General features: G+C 38.1%; 1 protein-coding gene across 1 annotated transcript; it reads right to left on the bottom strand.

Annotated features, from left to right (window-relative positions):
• Positions 1 to 5,992: 5,992 nt before the first annotated feature.
• Positions 5,993 to 8,455, bottom strand: LOC132106141 (gastrula zinc finger protein XlCGF49.1-like). The gene is made up of 2 exons (XM_059511794.1): positions 8,427 to 8,455; positions 5,993 to 6,827 (listed from the first exon to the last, which is right to left on the bottom strand). Exons 1-2 carry the CDS (start codon positions 8,434 to 8,436, stop codon positions 6,106 to 6,108), a joined length of 732 nt encoding a protein of 243 aa, XP_059367777.1. The 5' UTR covers positions 8,437 to 8,455; the 3' UTR covers positions 5,993 to 6,105.
• Positions 8,456 to 18,452: the final 9,997 nt, after the last annotated feature.

Here is an 18,452-nt window from a genome sequence, read left to right as displayed (position 1 = left end):
TAAAAAAAGCACAGTAATTCACAATCTGTTGCATTACCGCCACCGCTGGACTGTAGGGTATAACAATGGTTACTTTTACTCAATAAAATGTAATTATTTTTAAAAGCCCTGTATTCTTTAAAAAAGAAGACAAAAGATGAAAAATCTTCCCAGCACTTCTTTGTAAAATATTTCTATATTCAAATATGCATTGGCCTTTACTTGAGCAATAAGCCTCTAATAATTCTGTTCTTGGTGAAATAACATAATTAAATGTGCATGCTGTTCAATGATGACCTGAAAATAGTTGAGAAATCATGAAGGAATGTGAGATTCTGTCTAGAAATCATATGTGAGATTCTGTAATGTTTAGGTGCAGACAGCTTTAATGTCAACCATATATCAAAATACAGACAGAAATATGTTTAAAATAGTTCATAGCAGTATTCAAAGTTAATTTTAGTCTAAAATTAGGAATAAAATATCGAGATAAAAAATGTATAACAATGATGATCTTTCAAGAAAAATAGAAGATAAAGCAATAAAAAATATGTTAAAATATACTTAAAGTATAAATGTAATCCATTCAATACCAAAAATAGTATTTGACTGATTTTTAAGGAAATCAATTGTAGGGCCTTTACAGAGACAGCTGCTGAACTCCACAGAAAGCTCTGCAGGTTTGCTTAAATTAACACAAACTAAAAGTTTAATGTTAATTCTTTTCCAGGGCATCTGGAGCTGTAGATCCACAAGAAGAGGATGGTATGGGTGAGGGTGAATCTGACAGCATCTTACAAACACAATAGATTCAAACCAATCAGATTCTGTGTCTCACAAACATCAGATCAATACAGCTACTTACTCACATCCCATGTAGTGTCCATGTAGTTCTAATCTATGTGATGCACATCAATGCTAATAAAAAAATATTTTTTTTAAAGGTTTATTTAGTTAATACTGACATTACGAACTGGTTTTATTCATCTATATTGCACACCATTGTTAATATATTACTGTATTGAAATAAATAATTACATTGTCTATTATATATTTAAGGGTCATCCATCTGATTCCCAAGCAATAGAAAGCACTCCAACTGAGGCACCTGCTACAGATGTTTCAGTTCAGCAAGCTCCACCACTTATAGGTGGAGTCATAACTGATTTAGTAAACAGATCCAATGCATCCAAAATCTGACTTTAAATTTCTCAAAAGAGAAGATGTCAGATCATGCCACCACCACTACTTTTACAGGATCTTGGTGAATGCTGAGCATATTAGGAGCTGGTTAAGCTAGTCACCTAAAAGCAATGCACATTTCTTCTTTTTTCTACAGTCTACTCTCGCAACTGTTATTTTTTTAATGCATTTATAATGAATTAATTTAACCTTTATTTAACCAGGTCAATTAAGAACAGGTTCTTATTTTCAATTACAGCCTGTAATTACATTAATGGCAGTTTATTGCATGGATCTATATTTTTCGTTGATGAATATTATAATAAGTTGTGATCAAAAATCAGGTGACACTGATACAATTTTGAGTTCCCTCTCGAGCTTTCACGAGACATCACAGAGATATTTCTCCGTTATGGGAACTCGTTCCCTTCCAACCTTTCCTGAAGTCCTTTGGGCTCATGCCGGTCAATGACTGGCCAATTGACTCAAAGTATGCAACTGCATGCAAATAGAGATGAGCTCGGGAGGCAGTATAAAATGCAGTGCACGCGACAATTACATCAGGATCTCCTACTTCACCTGTTGAATACACTATGGCAACAATCTGCTAAATCTGTGAGGGACCAATGGAGTGGCCAGTTTAGCACTACTATTGCATCGCCTGCCTGGGCCTGGCCCACGCCGATACGGGACTGGATGAGTCCAACTGCAGGCGTTGCGCAGACCTGCCACCCCGCCTGCTCCGGATCCACCAAGAGATGGCTCGCGGCCTATTCAGTATGAGGCCCATTGCCGCCAGCATGCCACAGGTGGGTCCTAACCCTCCCAGTGACGGGAGCATCCTCTTGCCACTCACCCATTCCCTGGTCTGTACTATATAATATCACAGAGTTTGTGTCCTTTAGCCAGTAGGAGGGGAATGATGCTATGTCTATCTCGGCCTCTTAGAGGGAGGACTGGGCGGGATCGGAGTCCGATCTGCCAGACAGCATGGGGCCCCCAGACCTACAGGAGGAGCTAATGAGGGTTCTGTCAAGGGCTGTCCAGGACTTGGAGCTTACCTGGAATCCTCCAGAGAAGCCTGTCAGGAGTAAGCTTGACTCCTGATATTTCAGGTTCACCCGGAAAGCTGACTCAAGGGCGTCGGTCCCCTTCTTCCCTGACATGCATGAGCAGCTGGTGAAGACATGGTCTGCAGCCCAATCAGAGTGCGTCCACTCTGCCACACAGGCCATGTTTTCTCACATGGATGGGGCGGAGGCACATGGGTATGTGCGCTCTCCCCCCATCTAGGAGACCATCTGTACACCTGTGTCCTGCAGTAGCTAAGACTCTAGGCTCGGAAATCAGACTCCACTCAAAGCCATGCAGAACTACTGCCCACCTTACCAATAAAGCATATGCTAATGGAGAGGCAGCTTCTGCGCTGCACGCCATGGCAGTGCTGCAGTTTATCAGTAGAAGCTCCTGCAGGCGGCGGAGGGTGGAGCCCTTACGGCAGAGGCTATTAAGGATCTGCACGCAGCCCAGGCTGTGGGTAAGGCCATGGGGTTTATGGTAGTCCTTAAGAGGCACCTTTGGTTAAACCTGGCTGACCTCAAGGATGCTGACCGTAAAGTGCTGCTGAATGCTTCAGTGGCTCCCTCCAGCCTTTTTGGTGATGCCGTAGAGTCCATTACTGAGCGGTTCACTTTCCAGCAGCAGGTGGTGAGATCCAGACCCTCGTCGGCACCTGGCCCTTCTCAGTGGAGGGATAACCCCAGGCCAGCTGTGACTGCTACTGCTCCTCGCCAGAAGCCGGATGAACAGAGGAGGGTGTGGGGTCCCAGAAGGAAATGCCAGGGCCAGCGGAGGAGAGTTTGTGAGTGGCCCGGCTCCCAAGCGCCACAAGTTCATGTTTTCAAGTGCTTGTGTGTTGGATGTTCATTCAATAAAAATGCATACATTCTCACAAAAAGAGCTGATTCCTCCTCACTCAGACAATGTGGTGACCCTCGCCCTGCGCCTCAGAGCAGTGCAGAGCAAAAACTAAAAATGAGTTATTAAAGAGTTAAAATCTTGGATTTGTTTTAAACATTTGGTAGTTTTGATCAGGACTGAGGTTGATTAATAGATTTAAGCAAAAGAAATTGAAAAAAATATGAATCTGATACATTTTTACAGCAGTTTAATTGAGTGGATGTTTTCATCCCGAACATAACGAAAGGGTAGTGAATTTGAACAATGCACAAGGGTTAAAAACCACGGTAAGCTTATGCCAGGCTTTGGTCTTGACAGTTCATTCATCAAGATCCTCTGATTCAAACTAGTCTTTCCTCATAAACTCACTTCAGCAGAGACCAACTGGAGCCCCAAAGTGCATCAGGACTCTTTATCAAACAGGCTTGCAAGTATCAAACTTAGTCTTATTAATTGATACATTAAGTATCATATGCACCTTTTACAAAGGTGTGTTTGAACTAAGAAACTGATGTTTCCTTCAGGCTGTAGATCTGCTGAATATCAAATTGTACCATAGCTTCATGTCTTTATTTCTCATCTGCTTAAGCTTTAACTCATTTTTCCTATGCCAACTGTATGTGTGTGTGTGTGTGTGAATGTTAGACTAGTTTAAGTGTTTATGTAGTTAATAAAGTCTTATTTGTATCACACTTGAGGTTGTTTATTGTTTGCTCATAACTGAAGTACCTAATCATGCAGATTTTTGTTACAAACCCAATTCCAAAAAAGTTGGGACACTGTACAAATTGTGAGTAAAATAGGAATGGAATAACTTGCAAATCTCATAAACTTATAATTTATTCACAATAGAATATACATAAGATATCAAATGTTGTAAGACATTTTGAAATGTCATGCCAAATATTGGCTCATTTTGGATTTCATTAGAGCTACACATTCCAAAAAAGTTTAAAGGTATTCACGGCAAAGCACGGCGAAACACAGTGCACCTGTACAGTATTTCACTGTCTGAAGGCAATTTCATTGGCTGGCGCACATCTTTTACCGTCCCTGTTTTGATTTCAGCAAATCAGTAAAGGCATTGTGCTAAAAATATTACTATTATTTAGTAGAATGTATGTGATACTGCTACTACTGTTGAAAATATTAATAAAACTATTTTTTAAAGAAATAAATGACACAATATTTCTTCCATGTTTTAATTTTAATAGCAAATCCCCTTTATTTACCAAAAAATAAAATGTTTAAATTTCATTAGTTAAAAGACAAACTAAATTTGGGTGAAACTTGTTTATTATTTTTCATAATTGTATTACTTGTAGAAAAACTTTAAACACAATTGTAAATTGTGAAGAATTCATTATGAAGAATGTCATTGGTTTTATTTTTTTGTGATAAAAAGTGTATTTTTTTTTATAAGCATATTTTTGTGTTTTGCTTTGGTACTGAAATTGGTACCGAGAACCGTGGATTTTCACTGGTATCGGTACCGAATACTGAAATTTTGGTTACCGTGACAATACTAATTCAAACATCAGCGGTCGAGTAAGTGCATTTATTCAGCGATCATTATCGCAAACAATACAGTCGAGATCTCATGACAGAACACAGACCGGCTGAACCACGCTTTCATTAGCTCACTAAACTCCAGCTTGTTAATGTTTTAAATGTTAAATGTATACTTGTAACAGCGAAGCTTTGATTCGTGGATTTAATCTCTTGTTATCTGGCAACCTCTCTCATGAAAGCTCTCGTAGTAGAGGTGCGTAGAGCAGTCTGCAGTTACATGTTCCTATTTTGAACATTCGGCACGTTCTTTTGGTAAAGTGTGCTTGAATTTAAAATATTCTATATTTTAAAATTTTACATTGTCATCAAAATTATTCCAATATTATCACTAATATTCAATATATCACCCAGCCCTATTCTAAAATGAACATTTTGTATATGTACTATTGTATGTACACTTCTTGTATTTTAGATATTACATTATATTCCATTCATACACTTTATAGTAGAATAACAAAAATAAATTTGTAATAAACTATAATAAATGTTTTCATGTTGCTAATCTTATTTTCGTCTACCCCATTATTTGTAACGTATACTGAATGTATTGAGCCTCTTTGAGAAGAATGAAACCTCTTTTTTAGTTCTTTTGTCACATATGCATATAGTAAATGTTGGCTTTTTCATAATAGCTTGTTTTGCAGTCAGGAATTTGGAGACTCCAAAACGCCACTAAAAGTCCACTTTGCCTCCCTTTGCTTAAAAACAACGACTTTTGAATAGAAAAAGTTATAAAAATTACATTTTCCTGTCATCTAGTAGAATCAAATTAAACTTGGAATGGCTGAAGCATGCAGGGCTTGAGTAAATCACCCTCAAATACAGGTTTCAAAGGAAAAAAAGAACAAATACAACAGTATTTATTACATTTCACATTTTTTATTTTCTAAAAAGGTTTCCTTTAAAATACAACCAATATTGTGCATTTACTTTTCTGTATGTGGTTAAATGTGTATGTGGGGTCCAATACTGTTCCATGCATGTTGAGCTATTTACACTGTTAAACAGGAGAATTCTCATGCTAAACATGGTCAAATTATCAAAAAAGGTATTTGGCTCTGCCAGTGGTTGTGAGTTACCCAGAAAAAAATGTCCCAGTTAAGTTGTAACTTCTACGTAGGAAGTGGAAGGCTGCTGCCACTATTCTGAATAAATCTTCACATTACACAATGTTTGTATTATTTTAAAGATGAAACTAAGGGCTTTCATTAACAAATACTTTATAGAGTTTATTTGTTTTGTTACTAGAACTAGTATGAAACGGTTTCAAAACAATAGCAAAGTCAGCGGGCTCACATCTGCATTATTTTTTCATGTTTATCTTTGAGTGTGATTAGCCTCCCTTTCCCACAGTGAATATGCAGGTTATTTCTGAATCCTCTGTATGCTGTAACCCTCTCACTACATGGAGGATCACAGGAATTCCTTTCGAGAATGAGTTCGTAAATGATCTTTCAGTTCTTTTCGATAGAAGAAACTCTCCTCACACCAAAGACATTTGAAAGGTCTCTCTCCAGTGTGAAGTCTCATGTGGACTTTCATGTTTTGTTTTTTATTAAAACTCTTTCCACAATGTTGGCAGGTGAAAGGCTTTTCTCCAGTGTGAATTTTCAAGTGGTCATTAAGGGTGTCTTTACAAGAATAACTCTTTCCACACTGAGTGCAAGAGAAGGGCTTCTCTCCAGTGTGAGTTCTCATGTGGGCTTTAATGTTTGGTTTTTGAGCAAATCTCTTTCCACACTGAGGGCAGGCGAAAGGCTTATCTCCGGTGTGAACTCTTAAGTGGTCCTTGAGGCGTCCTTCTTTTGAGCAACTCTTTCCACAAAGATGACATATGAAAGACTTTATTCCCATGTGAATTCTGACATGATCCTTCAGCTGTTGCCTGTCTGGGAAACTCTCTTTGCACTCTTGACATATGTTCTTTTTAGAGTGAACTCTCATATGCTGATAAATTTTTACTTTAGTTCCGAAACTCTTTCCACACTGACCACATATGTAAGGACACGGCTGAGCTCTGTTTCCTGAGGAAGTCGTTTCAGTGGATTGTTCTGCAGCCATGAAATTAAGTTTCTTACACCGACCCTTCTCGGCTTCATTGATTTCTTGACTCTCCTCTTTTAGTGGGCTCATGCCTAAAGTGAAAAAGATACAAATACAAATTAACACAAGTTTACTGTTTGAGCACATGAATTACTCGAATTATTCAGTTCGATTTGGTGAACTGGTTCAAAAAGATCCGGTTACATCGAATGATTCGTTCGTGAACCGGATATCACAAACTGCTTTGTTTTGAACTCTCTCTCACAACAGACACGGAAGAGAACCGTGGCGGAGCAACACAGGGCGGAGCAGCACACGCAAAGAATGCAAAACACTGTTGCTTTAAGAAATATTTGAACTTATCAAGGGCTGTAACTAATGATTATTTTATCAAATGATGTGACATTCAGCCTAGTACGGTGACCCATACTCAGAATTCGTGCTCTTCATTTAACCCATCCAAAGTGTACATACACAGCAGTGAACACACACCCAGAGCAGTGGCAAGCCATTTATGCTGCAGCAGCCAGGGAATAGTTGGGGGTTCAGTGCCCTGCTCAAGGGCTCCTCAATTGTGGCATTGCCAGCCTGAGACTCGAACCCACAACCTTAGGGTTAGGAGTTAAATAACGCTCATAACACTTGCACAGAATCAGCTTCACACTGAATCAAACATTCGCATTATCATCAGCTCCTCGATTCTTCTTATCTGGCTCGGTGTTCATCTTCAGTTCTCTCTTCACAGCAGTTCAGTCAGTGTACTGTTTGAGTAAATGAATTACTCCGGGATATTGGTTTGTTTGAACTCAGAGGAAGTGTCAGCCACATTAAAAAAGTTAACAGCTCAAGTCATGTGTGGATTAATGCGTATTGGAGACGCGAACCGTTTAAAACGATTCGGTTCGATTTGGTGAACTGGTTCAAGAAGATCCGGTTACATTGAATGATTCGTTCACGAACCGAATATCACTAAACTGCTTTGTTTTGAACTCTCTCACAACAGACACGGAAGAGAAGACAATGCTGAATAGAGTCGTAGTTTTTGCTATTTTTGGACCAAAATGTATTTTCGATGCTTCAAAATATTCTAACTGACCCTATGATGTCACATGGACTACTTTGATGATGTTTTTCTTACCTTTCTGGACATGGACAGTAGACCGTACACACAGCTTCAATGGAGGGACTGAGAGCTCTCGGACTAAATCTAAAATATCTTAAACTGTGTTCCCAAGATAAACGTAGGTCTCACTGGTTTGGAACGACATGAGGGTGAGTAATTAATTACATGAATTTGATAATTGGGTGAACTAACCCTTTAAATGTTAGGTTAAAGGGATTGTATGCTAATTATTTTTATTTATTGTTCGCAAGTTGAGCCGAGCCGTACCACGCAGTGGAGAAGCGGCATTACTTACCCAATCTGCCCAATGTTGCATCATCACTAAAGTTTACCATTTGGATGTCATTTTTAGTCTTGCTACTTAAATTCAAGTTTAATAAGCCACCAAAGAGAAATGTTTTCAGGCCTTGTGCAAATAATGGGACATAACCCACATAAAAAAAATTTAAAAAAAAAAACGATTTTCAGGCCCTTGTGTGATTGCATTTTTTAAGTTGTGTTAGGGTCATAAGTGTAGTATATTAAATCTAAAAGCATGCGTATATACATTTAAGAGAATAGAAATAACCTATTTCCATAGGATGTCACCACATACTGGGATAAAAAAATAAATAAATAAAAAATAAAATAAAGCAAAAAGTATAGACAAGGTACTGGACTCCAAACTAAAGCAGATGTTTTAATTAAAACTTTGTTTAATTAAAACACTTAAAATATTATACTATTATATTGTAAAAATGTAATCAATGGAATAAAATGGTCTAACAATGATGATAATAATATGATTATTAATGCAACAGACAGTATATGGCACACCAAAACGTCTACTGTCCACATGAACCAACCTGCTCCATGTCAAATAAAACCACTTTAATTAGGACACTCATGACATTATTCAAAAATAGCACCAACCTGTTTGCTCTTCAGTTTCTAAATGTTTCAGACTGAAGACTTCTTCAATCTTAATATCTTTACTCTCCTCTTTAATAATCTCCATCTTTATAACAGTGTCACGTGGACCTCAGTCGCGTCACCAGGAGATTTTCTTTGTCCTGTTTGAGAGAAGACAGAAAGAGAAATAAATCAAAACTCAATCTTTGTCTGCGTCTCAATCTGCTCATAGTTAGTAGCACACAAATATAGAAGTCAGAGATAGTTAGTGGACTTAAGGCGTTTGATTTAAAATAAATAAACTAGCTCTTAAGTTAATAAGACGACAAACTATATCGAAGGTTCATATTTGTTTGTATATTTACATTTAGTAGTTACTAATGTCTATTACTCGTGTTGATGCGCTTACTTACACGATGACGTTCATAATGCCAGATTAACTATTACAGCGTTACATTCAATAACTATCAATTAACTGTACAGCGCTTAAAAAAAAAAAACTATGAACCAGACTTGCCGTGTTGTATCGATTAAAACACTTGAGAATATCAAAACCACAAACCTTTCTTCAGCCGCGGAAGCGCAGCGCTGTGACGTCACATCAACAGATCAAAATAAAAGTCCTGTTCACGCGCTGCTGGCGTCTACAATTCAAACGAGCGCATGGGCATTTACGGCATTTACATAAAGAAAACACAGCTTTTTTATTTATTTCATATATTTTATATTTACAGTTTAGACTTTACAAAGATGTACTCTCCTAAAGACTCATGTCATGTTTTTCAAGTCATGTTTTTATAATTTATCGTAACAATGAGTGAATTCAGCACTTTTAAGTTTGACAAATTTTTAAATTGTTTGTCAGTATCTCAACAGAAATAGACTGTTAATAGACAAATAGACAAACGTTTTGAGAGACGAGATATAACAAGTTTTCAAAGGCAGCGCAGTCAGCTGAACACTAGAAATTAGTTAATTTGTCGAAAAACATACGACAGTATAACATATGCTGCTCTTAGTTTTGAAAAAATTACATGTTTACAGTTTGGTATTTTGCAGAGTAATTTAATTAGTTGTATTCCAATATGTTTATTTTGTTGAAGAACATTGGCATTGTTGACATATCAAGTCTTTTGCATGCTCAAGTTCCTTATTTCTAATGTAATCAAATAGAGAGCCATAAAAACCTTACCAGAATGTCACAAGCTGGTCATGTGACAAGAACCAACCTTTTTTTTTTGACATGTTTATTCAGTGTTAGCAAGTACAATATACAATGTGTCTTCCCGAGGGAAATAGAAATACCTTAACAAAAGATCTTCGAAGTATTGTGACACAGGTTTGGCTTCAAATAAACTACAAAAACACCTCCAAAGCAAAAAATAAAATAAAAATACAGGTAGCGCATACATAAGATATTTGCATAAACATATTCATATAATAACAAATAATAACAAATAAATAGATAAAGGGAGTACAGTTGCAATAATAGAAATATAAATAATACCAATTATAAATAATAATGTTGGTGATTAGGTTAGACACAAAGTTTAACGATCAAAACCTACAGAAAGGCACATTAAAATATTACCCGTACAAAAATATATCATCAAAAGATTCCAGCCTAAAGTGGAGACTGATACATGTCATTTGAAACCGAAAACATCAGAACACAGAAGCCAGACCATTCTTTATAAGTTGCAAAGCTGCAATGCCCACCTCCAGAAGGGCCACACCCCAGAGAGCTCTAATTGGCACATATGACTATTTTTCTCCCCTCTAAAGACAGATCTATAAACCGAGACCATAGGTTATACAAGTTCTGTGCATTACCCTCAAGCACAGCAGCCAGTCTCTCATGGGGCAAAACTGCAAAGATCTCTCTATGCCACTGAGTCACAGAGGGGGGAGTGTCATTGAGCCATCTAATAAGGATGCATTTCCTTGCCACAAGTAGTCGTTTATCTAACAGTTTGTATCCTGTTGCATCCAGTGTAAGTGTCATTGCCTGTCTCTTGGATGGAAGCCCCAGAAGAAAAAGACCAGGATCTTTTTTCAATTTTATCTGAAGAATGGTGTTAATTTCACAAGTAATGAAGCTCCAAAATCTCGCGATATACTCACTACTCCAAAAACAGTGAAAGTATGTCCCCAACTCTGTATGGCACTTAATGCACAGGGCAGATCTAATATGATCAATTTTATTCATTATAACTGGCGTTACATGTAATCTATGCAATGTCTTATATTAAGTTTAAGAACCAACCATTTTTAAATAAATTTAGTGTAAATTTAGTAGCAGAGCTACTGCAAGGAATTTTCAGTGCTGGGAATCCATTTATCCTTTGCTGAAACTGAAGTTTTGGAAAGAAGAAAAAAGCGTTGCTGCTAGCGTTTTCCATGTGTTTTCAGGCTCTGCCTGTGAATGGCCCCTGAAGCTGTGACTTTGTGGCATGCTGCATGTCTCCAGGTGCTGGTGATGAGGCGTTCTCACTACTGGCTGCCTTGACAGCGAATCAGGTTTCTTGCTGCTAAATACAAACATATTGGAGGCAAAAGACTGAATACAACATAAATATGAATTAAATCCATAAATTCAAACAAAAATGAATGAGCTCTATTGTCTTCTTTCCTACTGGCAGTGGCTCCCGAAAGTCGCTCTTCATTTGCATAAAGTTGAAGGATTCTGAACTTTGTCGTGTCACTGGACACTCCCCATCCATCACTGTGCAGTCATGGTCGCATCACCAACTCGGGTGTGCATTACTTTTCTAATAATTAGACGGCCTGTTGACAATTATTTCTTACTTAATGCACAGGTAGTTCCATGTCAGTTTAATAGCCTATTAATGTGCTGCTCATCACCATAGACTGTATAAAAAAATGGACGTAGTGTCCGTGACGTCACCCTTAGACTCCTAAAGAGAGTTTTTGAAGCTCAAAGTGTGCAGACCGAGCAATCTTGGCAGCGAGTCACCGGGCCACTCTCACGAACAATTGAAAATGGGCAAAAAGGCGGGAGCTGGTTGCTGAAGCCACGCCCACCTAGCCAGTGAAAGCTCCAGGCCCAGATGGACTCGGAAGCCGTATATTGAATATTGACTCAGCTCTTCCAGTGGTCATTAAACACTGGACATGTTCCAAAAGCGTGGAAAGAGACAATGTTAATTCCTGTTCCTAAAAAATCGAATGCTAAAGAGATGGAGAATTTCAGACCTGTGGCACTTACCTCGGTTCTCTGTAAATGCATGGAGAGGGTGGTAGTAGGGGAACTTTCTGCCAGTGTAAGTCAGTGTTTAGACCCACTTCAGTTTGCCTACAAGATGAAACGGGGATTTGAAGATGTTTGTCTTACTTTTAGATACTGTTACTAGACATTTCGATGCTCCCAACTCGCTTGTTAGGATTTTATTTATGGGTTTTACATCTACTTTTAATACAGTTAATATTAATTTGTTCAAAAACTTGCCTTCAAAAATGGCAAATTAATCTGACTCTTGTGCAGTGGATTAAGTTTTTTTTTTAACAAATAGACCCCAATATGTTAGAATGTATGACCACAAATCTAGTAGTATTATTATAAATACAGGAGTTCCACAAGGTTGTGTCTTATCACCCATTTTATTAAGCAGATGACATGGCTTTGGTGGCTTGTACGACAGACAAGCAGTCCCTGGTCATATACAGGCAATTTGTTGAATCCATGGTTGGTTGATTCCATGACAGTGCCCTAAAACTGAACATAAACAAGACCAAAGAGTTGTGTTGTGGGGGGGTTTGTCCACTCAAAATTTATTCTTCACTTTATAAACCACTTAGGTTAGGGGGGCAGGAAGTGGAACAGGTTGAATTCTTTACGTATTTGGGCACTGTGATTGACAGCCACCTGTCCTTTGCACAACATGTGAATGGTGTCTGTAAGAAAGCTAATCAACGTTTATTTCTTCTGAGACAGCTGAAAAGATTTAATGTTAAACAGGATATCATGACTACAGTCACTTGTGGAATCAGTCATTACATTTAATATTGTTTCTTGGTATAGTTTACTTTCAGCTGGATATAAGGAAAAAATATCAAGAATTATTAAGCAGGCATCAAAGATTACTGAGGTCTCGCAGCTTCAGTTTTCAAATCTTTATTATGTGGCAGTTAAGAGGAAAGCAGCTTCTATTATTACAGATTGTACACATCCTCTTTATGATGCTTTTCAGCTACTTCCATCAGGTTGCCAGTTTAGTCACTTTCTTGTTGGCTTCACGAGAGCGAGAGAGAGAGAGCGTGATAGAAAAAAAAAGATAAGATTAAGTGAGAGAGTCGGAGATCACTGTGGGAGGCCGTTTGAGACGAAAACCACTGAAACACTTGCAATACAAATTGAAAACTTGCGATACACATTGAAACACTTAAGCATACATTAGAAACACTTGCTCGTACATGTGAGACACTTGCGCATACATGTGAATCAATTGCGCATTCATGTGAAACACGTGCACGTACATGTGAAACACTATATATCTGTGCATACATATGAAAGACATTTGGTTACATAGAACCTCTTTGCATATACCCTGTACTGCCACATACTGTTGTATCTGCACAAAGACTGTACTTTCAAACATTCTCGCGTGTGAGAGAGCATAAACATTTTCAGTGTGTCTGGAAGTCGTTTCATTGCAACTGTAAGTTAAGTTCATTTGGAAACAGAAGCGTGGTTTATTTAGAATAGCAAGCAGTAATAGTAGATCGTGTGCCTGCTGCCGATGCTATAAATCTGTTGAGAAATCTTCTTTGTTCTCCAGTTTTGATCAACACGATCACAAATTCTGCAGCTTCCAGTTCTCAGATTGATTCAGAAATTGGGGCATTGTTTCGACCCGCGCAAAACAATGAGGAAGCTAGGAACTCAAATGTCACACAGCACGTAGGCCTAACTGTACCGAGCACACCAGCATCAGAGAACCAGACGCCATGTTTCATAGCGAGACGGTACAGCAGCTGGAGGCCCAACTCCAAAGGAAAGAGCTATGTACTGTATATTTATTACTTTAGGTATGTTTATTATATTGTTAGTGTTTTCTTTGGCAGACTGATGCAGCTTGGCAAAAATTAACCATGGCTTTATCAGTAGTTTTATATAAGTGTAGTCACCATTCTTTTTGGCAGATTACCATTTACATTAACACAGTTTACCTACTAATACCCTGGTAAAACTATGATTACTGTTGCAACATCATGGTTAATATATGGTTACAATGCTTTAATTATATGAACCATGTTGTAATTAAAGTGTTTTTTGTACTGTTGACATGAACTGTAATATGGTGCAACCACAAAACTGTAATTCATCATGGGAAATATTATTAAGAGTAATAATAGACAAGTGCAAAAATATTTAACATTTCATTTAGACAATGTAAAAGTTAAAGTGCATTACAGTTACAGTGCATTTTGTTTCCCACATAAAGGGGTATTAAAATTGATTATTTTGCACTTTCATTGAGCTAGTTATCATTAATTAAGATAAAAACACAAGTCGGGGGGGGGGGGGGCATTACCCTCATAAATGACTCATTAGATGAAGATGAAGAAGAAGAACTGTACACAGCTATTATTGCCAGTATTGAGGACCAGACGTAAGTGCATCATGCTAAAGTAATAATTTTACTGAGCTTTTGATAACATCATCCGGAGGAGTGAGTCTTTTTCAAATCAAATCGTTTAGACTTTACAGTAGGAGCTTTTGTAAGAAGGGGATTTTTTGCTACAAATTTTTAAGATGTGATTTTGACATAACGTAACCAATGTAAAGAGCCAAAAAATGTAACTTATCATATATTAATCATGGTTTAGAAGTTGTGATTTTAGTAAATGCATGTTGTTTGTTGTGGCATTACTGAGATTTTCCATACCGCCCCTTTGTTTACTTTCATTTTCTCTGTCACCACCCTCCAGCTAAAGTACATAGCGATTGGAGACGAGGACCAATTAAGAGGAGGAGTACGTGTATGTATAGGGCGAGGTTTCGAGACTGGGGAAGTTGGACTGACCAGAACGTGTGTGATGCGCTCCTGCTGGAGGCAGTCCTTACGAGTGGATCTTTCAGTGTATGAGTTTTTGGGAATTGTGAAGAGGAGGTGGTGCTACCTGTTTAGCCTGTTGCTAACGGGCATTTCTCCTGGCCAGTGAATGCCTCTTTGTTAATTCCGGGACAGAACTGGGGTTCTGCGCTCTACCTCTAAAAATCAGTGACTTGGAGAAAGAGCAAGTCAGGCTGATGCTGCTGATGTTCCCGAGTCACTTTGGCCACCCGTGCTGCCAGCTTGGTCAGTGTTCGCTTTAATCAGTCACACATACACCTTGCACTCATTTCTGTGTGTGTGTGTATATATATATATATATGTATGTGCTCTTTTGTTGTGTTTGATTTCGGTCTAGTTTAAAAAAAACAAAAAAATCCGTTTTCTTTTCATTAGTTTACTATTATTGTTGCTGTTATTGGTATTACTGTTATTATTGTTGTTGTTATTTTTTAATTTTTTCCTTGAAGTGGAAGTGTGTGTGGATCGAAAAACTTTTCTATATTATAGTAACATTAACTTATAAAAAAAAAAAAACTAAGAATGCATACAACTTTCCCGTAGTGTTGCCTTGGTTCTGTCTCTATGTTTTTGTATATAAATGATGGTTTGGTTTGTCTGGTGTGCTATCTGGGATGAATGAAATGAATATACAAATGTGGCAGGTATAGAATTGTCTGGCGCCCGAAGAATATTAGTTTTTTTTTCTTCTTTTTGTGGGAGGGTATTTGATTATTGTTATATTTTGAGACAAGGCAACCACCGTTACAAGCAAATGTTTCACTTGTATGTGCAAGTGTTTCACATGTACGAACAAGTGTTTCACATGTACGCGCAGGTGATTCACATGTACAAGCAAGTGTTTCACATGTACGAGCAAATGTTTCACATGTATGCACCAAGTGTTTCACATATACAGCAAGTGTTTCACATGTACGAGCAAGTGTTATACATGTACGCGCACATGTACAAGTAAATGTTTCACTTGTATGTGCAAGTGTTTCACATGTACGTGCAAGTGTTTCACATGTACGAGCAAATGTTTCACATGTATGTGCAAGTTTAACATGTACGAACAAGTGTTTAACATGTATGCGCAAGTGATTCACATGTACAAGCAAGTGTTGCACATGTATGTGCAAGTGTTTCACATGTACGTGCAAGTGTTTCACATGTACGTGCAAGTGTTTCACATGTACGCGCAAGTGATTCACATGTACAAGCAAGTGTTTCACATGTACGAGCAAATGTTTCACGTGTATGCGCCAAGTGTTTCACATGTATGCGCAAGTGTTTCACATGTACAAGAAAGTGATTCACAAGTACAATCAAATGTTTCACATGTACGAGCAAGTGTTTCACATGTATGTGCAAGTGTTTCACATGTACGAGCAAGTGTTATACATGCACGCGCAAGTGTTTCACATGTACAAGAAAGTGATTCACAAGTACAATCAAATGTTTCACATGTACGAGCAAGTGTTTCACATGTATGTGCAAGTGTTTCACATGTACGAGCAAGTGTTATACATGCACGCGCAAGTGTTTCACATGTACGCGCAAGTGATTCACATGTACAAGAAAGTGATTCACAAGTACAATCAAATGTTTCACATGTACGAGCAAGTGTTTCACATGTATGCGCAAGTGTTTCACATGTACGAGCAAGTGTTATACATGCACGCGCAAGTGTTTCACATGTACGCGCAAGTGATTCACATGTACAAGAAAGTGATTCACAAGTACAATCAAATGTTTCACATGTACGAGCAAGTGTTTCACATGTATGTGCAAGTAGCACTAGCACACAGATCATTTGACAGAGCAAACAGTCCCACGCTCAGACAGCCCATTCCAGTACTGGGGAGTCAACCAAATTCGTTTTCCCACCCTGGCTGCCACTGCTGCAAAGTTTCTCTGTGCTCCTTGTACCAGTGTTGACACTGAGAGACTGTTCAGTGTAGCATCCAACATTATTGATGCCAGAAGGAACAGGCTAGGAGGAGAGAGGTCAGAAATGCTCATCTTCTCGAAGAAGAATCTGCCTTTGCTCTTGAAATTATGAGCAATACTAAATTGCTTAAATGCTACTGCAATGTGTAGCCTATTTGATGTAAAGTATTTTTTGTTTAATATGTAGCTGCTACTCTTTTGATTTGTATTTTTGTTTATGTTTACTTTATAGGTTGGATTTGCACTATTGTTAAATACTGCACTATTTGAAGGTTTGAATGGCTTTTTATTAGGGGTGTAACGGTACGTGTATTCGTACCGGACCGTTTCGGTACAGGGCTTTCGGTACGGTGCACGTGTGTACCGAATGACCGAAAGCAATATTTTGTGCGCGGAACATAGGTACATTTTCGTGTTTACAAATGACAATATTAAGTAGCGAAAGTCTCCGCGTTCAGCGCAAATCCCGCCCTGAAGCTGATTCTAAGGCCGTAGTGATGGGAAGGTCAATTCTTTTCTGCGAACCGGTTCTTTTAGACGGTTCGATTCAATGAACCGGTTGAAAAAAAAACGGTTCAGCGGTTCTTTTACGCTCAACGTAATGACGTCATTGGCGATGACGTAATGGCATCACGTCTATCAAACATTCAAATATGTAAAGTCAGTAATCAACTTTAGTCAGTTAAAAACCTCATAATCATGAAACATTTACAATTAAGTTTTGCAAACAATGCACCCAAATACAGAAACAGCAATAATGTGCATACAAGGATTTAGGTCTTGAAGATATAAAGTAAATAAATTAGGTGTCATCAGCGCAGAAACCATGATCCACTTACTATACATAATCCATTGCGATGTATTTGTTATTAAATGAATTTACGTTTTACCAGATTGCCCTTCATTCAAGCTCTCGGTTTACCCGTGCTCATAACATTACCCGTGCTCATAACATGATTCTGATCTGAATCAGTTCAGAATCAATCACCAAAAGAATCAGTTCGGTTCAGACGCGCTGTGAGTCAGTCGGCTTCACGCTGAATCACGCATGCGCAGTATCATCAGCTCCTCTCGAATCGGACGTGTCCGAAAGAAACGGTTTTCAGTTCAGTGTACTGTTGATCCGAAAACCGATGCAACCGGTTCTTGACTCGAGAATGAGAATCGCTCTAACCGGCACAGTTCAGTATCATCAGCTGCTCTACTCGTGTTCATGTTCTGTTTACTACAAACTCAATTTGTGAATGTGCCATCATTAACTATAAATACAGTACAGATATTTCATAGATCATCCCTTATTCCTATTAAACATAGAGTCTTTAGAGTCTTATTTATTGTCCAACTTCCCCGAAAACCCCTTTTGGCCTATACATTATCTACAATATACAGATTAGAAAACATTCATCTTAAAAAAAAAAAAAAAAAAAAAATATATATATATATATATATATATATATATATATATATAGTTATTTAATCACACTTTAACAAAATACTTGAAAAATTACACGCATGCGCAGTATCATCAGTTCATCGGTTCTAAAATCGGACGCGTCCGAAAGAAACGGATTTCGGTTCAGTGTACTGGTGATCCGAAAACCGATGCAACCGGTTCTTAACTCGAGAACGAGAATCAGTTCGGTTCAGATGCGCAGTGAGTCAGTCGGCTTCAC

The sequence above is a fragment of the Carassius carassius genome, chromosome 26 (assembly GCF_963082965.1).
Source record: "Carassius carassius chromosome 26, fCarCar2.1, whole genome shotgun sequence".
Taxonomy (NCBI): domain Eukaryota; kingdom Metazoa; phylum Chordata; class Actinopteri; order Cypriniformes; family Cyprinidae; genus Carassius; species Carassius carassius.
Note: the sequence above shows the minus strand (reverse complement) of the source record. Positions and strands in the feature narration are given on the sequence as shown.